The 10,199-nt window shown below is 39.0% G+C and overlaps 1 protein-coding gene across 1 annotated transcript in view; it reads right to left on the bottom strand.

Moving 5' to 3' along the window:
* Window positions 1-10,199, bottom strand: part of PKD1L3 (polycystin 1 like 3, transient receptor potential channel interacting) — a 70,510-nt gene that overhangs the window by 5,623 nt on the left and 54,688 nt on the right. The window contains 4 exon segments of the mRNA XM_007463000.1: window positions 2,290-2,299; window positions 7,770-7,812; window positions 7,815-8,025; window positions 8,949-9,031. Coding sequence (XP_007463062.1) covers window positions 2,290-2,299; window positions 7,770-7,812; window positions 7,815-8,025; window positions 8,949-9,031 — 347 coding nt within the window.

A 10,199-nucleotide genomic window follows, 5' to 3' on the forward strand; every position in this document is an offset into this window, starting at 1 on the left:
ATAGCTAGTGGGAAGCAGCCGCATAGCCCAGCCCAGTCTCTGGACGTGCAGGCTCAGCGGCCACGGCTCACGGGCCCAGCCGCTCCGCGGCATGTGGGATCCTCCCGGACCGGGGCACGAACCTGCATCAACAGGCGGACTCCCAACCACTGTGCCACCAGGGAAGCCCTAACAACCTTTAATGATAAAAACTCTCAACAAATTAGGCAAGAAGGAATGTACTTCAACATAATAAAGGCCGTATATGTCAAGCTCACAGCTAACATCATACTCAATTGTGAAAAGCTAAAAGCTCTTCCTCTAAGATAAGGAACAAGACAAGGATGCCAACTCTCACCACATCTATTTAACACAGTACTGGAAGTCCTAGCCAGAGAAGTTAGGTGAGAAAAATAAAAGGCATCCAAATAAGAAAGGAGGAAGTAAAACTGTCTTTGCTGGTGACATGGTCTTATATATAGAAATCCTAAAGACTCCACCAAAAACCTGTTAAAAAAAAATGAATTCAGTAACACTACAGAATTAAAAAAAATACAAAAATCAGCTGCATTTTGTTACACTAACAACTAGCTGAAAAAGGAATTAAAAAAAAAACATCAAAAAGAATAATACACTTAGGAATAAATTTAACTGAGGTGAAAAATCTGTCCAATGAAAACTATAAGAGATTGATGAAAGATATGAAAAAGACAAAAGTAAATGGGAAGATTTCCCACATTCATGGATTGGAAGAGTTAATATTGTTAAAATGTCCATACTACACAAAGTGATCTACAGATTCAATGCAATCTCTATCAAAATTCCAGTGGCATTTTCCCCAGATATAGAGAAAATCCTAAAATTTGTATGGAACCACAAAAATACCATGAATAGCCAAAATAATCTTGAGAAAGATGAACGAAGCTGGAAGCATCACACTTCCTGATTTCAAACTATATTGCAAAACTATAGTAATCAAAATACTATGATATTGGGATAAAAACAGATACACAGAACAATGGAACTGAATAGAGAACCCAGAATTAAACCCACACCCATAGATTCTGCCAACTAATCTATGACAAGGGTGCCAAGAATACACAATGGGGCTAGTCTCTTCAACAAATAATGCTAGGAAAACTGGATTTCCACATGCAAAAGAATGCAGTTGGATACTTTTATTTTGCCATATTCAAAAAATCAACTCCAAATGGATTAACAACTTAAACCTTAGACCTGAAACTGCAAAATTCCTATGAGAAAATAGAAAAAGCTTCTTGACACTGGTCTTGGCAGTTTTTTGGATATGACGCTAAATGCACAGGCGACAAAAGCTAAAACAAGTGGGACTACATCAAACTAAAAAGTTTCTGCGCAGCAAAGGAGACAGACAAAATGAAAAGGCAACCTGTGAAATGGGAGAAAATATTTGCAAACTATATATCTGATAAGGGGTTAAAATCCAAAATGCATAAAGAACTCATACAACTCAATACCAAAAAAAATCATCCTGATTAAAAAATGGGCAAAGGACCTGAACACACATTTTTCTAAAGAAATACAAATGACCAACAGGTATGTGCAAAAATCACTAATCATCAAGGAAATAACAAACCGAAACTGCAATGATATCACCTCATGACTGTTAGGATGGCTATTATCAAGAAGACAAGAAATAAATGTTGGTGAGGGTTTGGAGAAAGGAGCCCTGTTGGTGGGAATGTAAGTTGGTACAGCCGTTATGGAAAACAGCATGGAGGTTCCTCAAAAAATTAAAAATAGAGCTACTAGATGATCCAGTAATCCTACTACTGGCTATATATTGAAGGGAAATGAAATCAGCATCTTGAAGAGATATCTGCACTCCCATGTTCATAGCAGGATTATTCACAAAAGTGAAGATATGAAATAAGCCAAACAAAGAAACATGTATGATCTCTTATAAGTGCAATTTTAAAAAGTCGAACTTACAGAACCAGAGGGTAGAATGGTGGTTACCAGGGGCTGGGGTGGGGAGGGGGATGGGTGGATGTCAGTCAGAGTATACAAACTTCTAGTTTTAAAATCAGTAAGTCCTGGAGATCTAATGTATAGCAATGATTATAGTTTATAGTTAATAGTAATATACTGTATACTTGAAATTTGCTTAGAGAATAAGAATTCTTATCACACTAAAAACAAAACATGTAACCGTGTGAGGTGATGGATACGTTAATTAGTTTGATTGTGGTAAACATTTCACAGTGTATTCGTATATCAAAACATCACATTGTACCTTAAATATATACAATTTTAATTTCTCCATTGTACCTCAATATAGCTGGGGAGAAAAGAGAATAAACCTAAAAACTATTACTTAACAAAAAAATTCAGCAAGCTGGCTGGGTACTAAATATAATAAAATCAATAGCCTTCATATATTCAAACAATATTTACTTAGAAACTATAGTGAAATAAAATCTCATTCACAATAGACCACATAAGATACTTCTAACAAGAAATGTGCAAGAATTATATGAAGAGAATTTAATATCACTGAGGGATACAAATGCAGATGAGAATAGAAAAAGCATACCACACTCCCAGATAGAACATCATAAGCTACCAATTCCCTAAATTAATTTTTATAAATCCTTATTTTTGTTTCTGTATAAATATCTAAATCTCTACAACTGAACGAGCTATTAATCCATAAAAAGCTCCCATTTATCAAAACAAGCAAACAAAACCAAGCAGCCCAATGAAAAATGGGCAAAAATTATAGAATGACATTCATTTGTTCTTTCTCAATCAGTATGTATTGAGTGCTCACATACACCAGGTCCTGTTCTAGGTGCTGGGAACACAGCAGTGGACAAGAGTCCCTGTCCACAGAGCATGCACATTTGAGGAGGGAGGGAGACAGGCAATAACCAAACAATATTCAGGTAATAATAGTGCTATGAAGAAAAACTGAGCCGCGGAGCAACTAAGCCCGCGTGCTACAACTACTGAAGCCTGCGTGCCTAGAGCCCGTGCTTGGCAACAAGAGAAGACACCGCAGTGAGAAGCCCGCGCACCACAATGAAGAAGAGTTGCCCCCGCTCACCGCAAATAGGGAAAGCCCACACACAGCAACGAAGACCCAATGCAGCCAAAAATGAATGAATAAATAATTTAAAAAAGAATAAACTGAGTAGGAAGAGGGGATAGAGAGTGTTCTGTGAGGAGGGAGCAGTGCTATTTATTTACAGGATGATTAGAGGTTTCTCAGAGGAGGTGGCATATGAGAAAGACCCTAATAAAGTTTGGAGCTCCCAATGCAAACGTCAGTCAGGGCAACAGCAAGTTCCAAGGCAAGAGCATGTGCATCGTGTTTAAGGAGAGCACAGAAGCTTGTGTGGCTGAATTAGAGTGAAGGAGGGTCAGAATGAGGGTGGGAGAAGTAACAGATGTAGCTACAGCTCTGGACAGGGAAGGCCCTAGAGTAAACTTTAGAAAGGGTTTGGGCTTTTATTTTAAGTACGATGGAATCCATTGGGAGGTTTGAACAAAACACATTTATGTTGTAAAAAGATAATATGGGGAAGATGGAATGAAGAAGGGCAAGAGCAGAGGCAAGTTTTGTCCATATGAGTGGTGAAAAATGGTTCCTTAGTTTAAACTTGCATTTTCTCATGAGTGCAGTTGCAAACCTTTTGTATATTTCAGAGTTACCTGTATTGTATGAAAACACCAATGTTCACTGAACTGTTGGCGATGTGGGCAGATCTAATACATTGCTCATGGGAACATTAATTGGTACAATTGAGGAGAACAATTTGGCAGTATCTTTCTAAATGAAAAATGGATATACATTTTTAGCAAGTCTTTTCAAGGTACTTATCTTACAGATATATTTGCACATGAGTGAAATTACATATGTAAAAAGGTATAAATGGTAGTATTATTGTTAACAGTATAAGAGTGGAAATAATCTAAATGTCTATTAATAGGGAACTGGTTATAAAACTTATGGTACATCCACACAATGGCATACTATATAGTAAATGAATAAAACATGAAAAGGGACAGCTTTATATATGCTGATGGAACAATCTCCAGGCAAATTGAGGGGAAAAGGCAAAAAGGCATGACAATGTTTATAGTATGCTGCTATTTATCATCAAATGTATTTGCAAATGTATAGATTACCTCTGAAAGAATTTACAAGTATACCTTGGAGATACTATGGGTTCGGTTCTAGACCACTGCAATAAAGCAAGTCACATGAATTTTTTGGTTTCCTAGTGCATATATAAATGTTATGTTTAGGGAATTCCCTGGCTATCCAGTGGTTAGGACTCGGTGCTTTCACTGCTGGGGCCCGGGTTCGATCCCCGGTTGGGGAAGTAAGATCCTGCAGGCCGTGCGGTGTGGCGGGAAAAAAAAGTTATGTTTACATTGTATTATAGTCTATTAAGTGTACAATACCATTATGTCTAAACAAACAATATACATACACCTAAATTAAAAATACTTTATTGCTAAAAAAATACTTTATTGCTAAAAAATGCTAATCATCATCTGAGCCTTCTTTTAGCAATAGTAACATCCAAGATCACTGATCATAAGTCACCCTAACAAATATAACAATGAAAAAGTTTGAAATATTTAGAGTTACCAAAATGTGACACAGAGACACGAAGTGAGCAAATGCTGTTGGAGAAGTGGCGCCAATGAATTTGCTTCACACAGGGCTGCCACATCTTCAATTTGTTAAAGAAAACATGCAGTATCTGTGAAGTGCAGTGAAGTGAAATACAGTAAAGTGAGGTATGTCTGTATAACCAATTGGGAATGTAGTTGCCTCTAGGAAAGAGAGAAGGGGGATCAGGGGATAAAGGAGAGTTGCACAATATACATCATGGTACATATGGATTTTCTACATATTCATGTTTTAATTATGAAAAAATGTTTTAACATGAAAGAAAAAGATTATGTTACAAAATTTGGCAGGGAGAGGTTTGCAGTAGGTTATTAAAGGACCTAGGGTCCTGCAGAAGATAAAAGAGAAAGGTAAAGGGTGACTTAACCTTCAAGGATGGTCTTACTTTATATTTCTTAAATAAAAACTATGTAATTGTAGAATTGTGATTAGTGTTTTTTTACCTCAGAAGAAAGTCAAAAGAGATAAAAATTTAAATTGCTGCAAGAGGAATTTTAATTAAATCCTACAAAAAAATTCTTCTCTAAATGTGTTTCAACATTGGACTAGGCTATTTAGGAAAGTTCTGTATTTATAGGATACAAATTTATTTACAGGATACAGATTATCTGCCATGAATGGCTTGGGCTTCAATATTCCTGAAAACAAGTGGACTAATGGGACTGGGCTACATCAATTCTGAAAGCAAACATTTTTTAGCAGTTGAAGAGTTAAAAAATGTTACAATTTTTACTGCTGTTTACCCCATATCTACTTAATTATATTTCATTATCTACATCTACAGATTGCTGTTGCTCTTCCTTAGTATGTCCAGGTAACTCATGTAAACTCTTTGGTTCTAGTACAACCAAAGCTCCAACTGCCCCAGTTAATAACAACAGCTAACACCCATCGACTGAACAGTATGTGCCTGACACTGTTCTAAGCACTTAGATCTACTAAGGTTTTAATCTTCACATCTATCTTACAGGGTAGGTCCTAAGATGATCCCCATTGTACAGATGGGGAAACTGAGGCACAGGAGGTTGAGTAATTTACCCAAGAACACACTGCTAGTAAATGGAGAACAAGGATGTGAACCTGGGCAGTCTGGGCAGCCTTCTGAGTCTGTGCCTTTGGACCACGACACTATACTGTAAAGCAAAGGAGTCTAAGAGGAGAACATGCCTATTGTGATGGCACTAGCCTTAGCCACCCAGGGTCTGATTCACTTTTTATTTAAGCCAGTATAGACAGTTACTGACTGAAAACAGAATATGCCCTCAACCTAGAACTGTCACCGTTTAAAACTCAACTAGAAAGAATCAACACACAATGTACAGAAGTTGCCATCTGTTAAAACTCTTAAATGCAGCAAGTACACGTTTAAGAAAAGATTATACAGATGTAGAAAACAAACTTATGCTTACCAAGGGGGAAAGTGGGGGAAGGATAAATTGGAAGATTGGGATTGTATATACACGCTATTATATATAAAATAGATAACTAATAAGAACCTACTATATAACACGGGGAACTCAATACTTTGTAATGACCTATATGGGAATAGATTCTAAAAAAGAGTGGATATATGTATAACTGATTCACTTTGCCGTACAGCAGAAACTAACAACATTGTAAATCAACTATACTCCAATAAAAATTAATTTTAAAAAAAAGGACTATACATGTTTGCTGAGATGAACATATCATTCAGATTTTTTTCAGGAACATAGGAGATGTTCCAAATCCCAACAGAAAGCCACCAATCCTGAGATTAATGAATGTAACAATTTCCAGAATACAGCTTAATAAGATATAAAGTTATAATATGGCAAGGTGTTGGTAACTGGTGAAAGATACTGAACAAGAAGCATTCACACTGGGACTTCCCTGGTGGTTCAGTGGTTAAGAATCCACCTTCCAATGCAAAGGACGTGGGTTCGATCCCTGGTCAGGGAACGAAGATCCCACATGCCATGGGGCAACTAAGCCCAAGCGTGGCAACTACTGAGCCTGCGTGCCACAACTAGAGAGGCTGTGGATGCAACTACTGAGCCCACATGCTCTGGAGCCCATGCGCCACACCTAGAGAGAAGCCTGCGTGTCGCAATGAAGAGCCCGTGCCCTTCAATGAAAAGATCCTGCGTGCTGCAACTAAGACCCGATGCAGCCAAATGAAAAAAATAAAAATAAAAAATTAAAAAAAACAAGCATTCATACTAACTCTTCTTTTTTTTTTTTTTTGACTGCGTTTGGGTCTTTGTTGCTGCACGTGGGCTTTCTTTAGCTGTGGTGAGCGGAGGCTACTCTTCGTAGCGGTGCATGGGCTTCTCATTGCAGTGGCTTCTCTTGTTGTGAAGCACAGGCTCTAGGCGCACAGGCTTCAGTAGTTGTGGCACGTGGGCTCAGTAGTTGTGGCTCACAGGCTCTAGAGCACAGGCTCAGTAGTTGTGGCGCATGGGCTTAGTTGCTCCGCGGCATGTGGGATCTTCCCGGACCAGGGCTTGAACCTGTGTCCCCTGCATTTGCAGGCGGATTCTCAACCACTGTGCCACCAGGGAAGTCCCCATACTAACTCCTCTTGATGGTGAGGTTCTTTGAGGGTACAAACCATAGAATGTCCATCGTTTTATTAGCTCCTAGGACAGTCCCCAGCATACTAGGTGTTCACTATATATTCGTGGAACTGAACTGGATAACCATCCAAGAAAAGTTACACAGACACATCACAGACTTGGGAATGACTGCACATCAGGCAATATATCAAAATATCATCTGGTGTGGAGATCTTTCTGGTTATGCTGTTTTCGTGGTTCTGTGCTTATAGAACAAACTTCTCAGCTACATGTGGTTCCCTCCTTCACAAGGAGGCAACCAGTCCCAGGGATCACTCCAGTTACTTTTCATGTTGTTAGTGAATAAAGTCTCAATTTTGTTTATCAGCCTCTTGTGAAACTTATCAGTGGGAATTAGCCTTCATGGGCCTGATCACCCTTGGGTGAACAGACATAAACCTGAACCTGCTTAGATGGGGCCCTGGGAGTGGACCTTTGGGTGCCCACAGAGGTGCAGTCATTTTGAAAAAGCCAGCGGACCTTTCTCCAGTGTTCTTATGGGTTACTGCAGGGGTGTTTGGAAAACCAACTGCACCCCACATTTGCAGGGCTGGGCCCCAGGACAGTGTTCTTACCTCTGTAATCCCTGTACAGGTTAGGAAGGAGGGTGCTACTGGCCCAGGGGTAGAAATGCTTAAGAAGTTTGATCTCTGAGAAGCGGTAAGGAAAGCTCTTGTGGATAGCTTGACGGAGATAAAATCTGTTGGAGTTGTGTGCTGAGTAGACTGCAGTCATCAACAGGATAAGGAGTATTTGTACTAGTATTAGAAGAGAAAATCATAGGTGAGTAGTTACCTTAGAAATCCTCTATGTTTTTCTTCATTTTTTCCTAAGCTTACCGACTTTTACAGGTCAAAAACAGTCAAAAGTTGGCAATTTGATATGGTTCAACCTAATAATTGTAAACAGATAAGCAAAAGCATTTGGCTCTTAGTAATATCTATCTATCTATATATCTATAGATATCTACATATTCCTTCCCAGAATTATTCTGCCACTGATCAGAAATTTTACTTAAAAATAAGATACATAAAATCTCACACAAGTGTTGTATTTTAGTTCTTAGGTCTAAATGTCCCCCCAGACCACTCCTTTCATCTCCTCTCCTTCCCCTCCCCAGTTATCTATAGATTATCTGTGTTCACAAGAAGGGAAGGCATGATAAAAACAGAATTTGTCTTCTTTGGTCCAGAGAATCCAATAACCCAAACACTGACGTGTTGAACCAGTTACCTTGCACTTACAGGACAGCAGTTTTTTTTTTTTTTTGGCCATGCTGCGTGACATGTGGGATCTTAGTTCCCCCATCAGGGATCGAACCCGTGCCCCCTGCCGTGGAAGCACGGAGTCCTAACCACTGGACCACCAGGGAATTCCCAGGACATCTATTTTTCAAAGCATATTCATTTTCCCTCCACCATGCGATGTAGATCAAGTTTCATGATTACATTCTGCAGGTAGAAAAAGTGACTTACTGAAACACACAATTAGATCTCAAGATTCCAAGTTCAGGAGTCCTTCCATTCACCTTACAGCCTTGCTTAAGGGAATCCAGAATTTTTCGAGGTGAATATTTTAAAATGGTCTTCCACCCTTCTTCTATATTTTCCATTTTATTCTCATTCCCCCTTTCCTTGCTGGGAAATGTGCTGCTGTATCAACAGGTTCCCATTTTCTCTCCATACCCAAACTGGACCATTCATAGCTGGGGCTACGTAGATGGGGTTGTTTTCATCTCTTGAACCGGGTGATGATGAAGGACATCTTGCTGTCAAAAATTCAAATATAGGCCAAAAAAGGGTATATTTCATTAAGTAGTTATTCATCAACATTTGTTGAGCATCTTCTATGAGTATCTCCTGTTAAATGTTGAAATAGAGAATAAAGCTATCTAAGCAGCCCTTCCCAAACTATCATGAAAGACTTAAAAAAATTTCCAATCCATCAGGGACTGATACTTTTGTAAAAATACAGTAAAAATGAATTACTAGGAAAATGACATAGAACAGAGGCCTACAAAATACAAGCCCCATTTTGAAAATTAGATTCAATAGGCGTAAAATTAGTCTGCCCAACTGCTCTAAAAGTTTCTAAATGCTTATTCTCAATTTCTGTACTTATCTTGGACTAGAAACACAGTTTTAGTCACTGGACCACCCGATGGGAGCACTGTTCCAGGGTGGTGTTTCTCCAAGTTTAATGTGCCAGGGGACCACCTGGAATTTTGTTAAAATGCAGTTTCTCAGGTGAAGCCTAAGATTCTGCATATCTGACAGTTCCAGGAGATGCCAGCGCTACTAGTCTCCAGACCACACTGTAAGCAGAAGAATCTAGAGACACGTAAATCAAGACGGAGAGAGAAAGGGAGTTAGAATATGACCTAAAACTTGTCAGCCTGTAAGAACCAAATGCTGAGGGATCACTGAAAAGAAAAACAAACCTCCCTGAGGAATTCAGAGAAGGTGGCCCAGAGGCAGTGACATGCGACATCTGTTTTGAATGATGAGTCAGAAAGAATTCTCTAGATGGACAAGGTTAAGGAGAAGAAAAAAAGTCATTTTAGTAGAGGGAACATCAAGAGACGGAGAGATGAAATGAGGGCTAGGAAGGCAGTTTGAAGTCAGATTACTAATTTTTTAATCTCATAAGGAATAAGATACCAACCCCTTAGCAGCATGCCCACCACTCAGTTTAAGAAATAAGTGATTGCCAAGATAAAATCCGCTGTGTACCTCTGTGATGGTATCCCTTCTTTCCTTCAGAGAGCTAATCCTCTCCTAAATTTTGGAGTCTATCATCCTATGCATTTCTTCATTAAAAAATATGTCTCTAAGCAAGACATACATTGTTTTGCATGATTGAAATGTTGTGTTAAAAAGACAAATGGGGCTTCCCTGGTGGTGCAGTGGTTGAGAGTCCGCCTGCCGATGCAGGGG

This window comes from Lipotes vexillifer, unplaced genomic scaffold (assembly GCF_000442215.2).
Source record: "Lipotes vexillifer unplaced genomic scaffold, Lipotes_vexillifer_v1.1 scaffold70, whole genome shotgun sequence".
Lineage (NCBI taxonomy): Eukaryota > Metazoa > Chordata > Mammalia > Artiodactyla > Lipotidae > Lipotes > Lipotes vexillifer.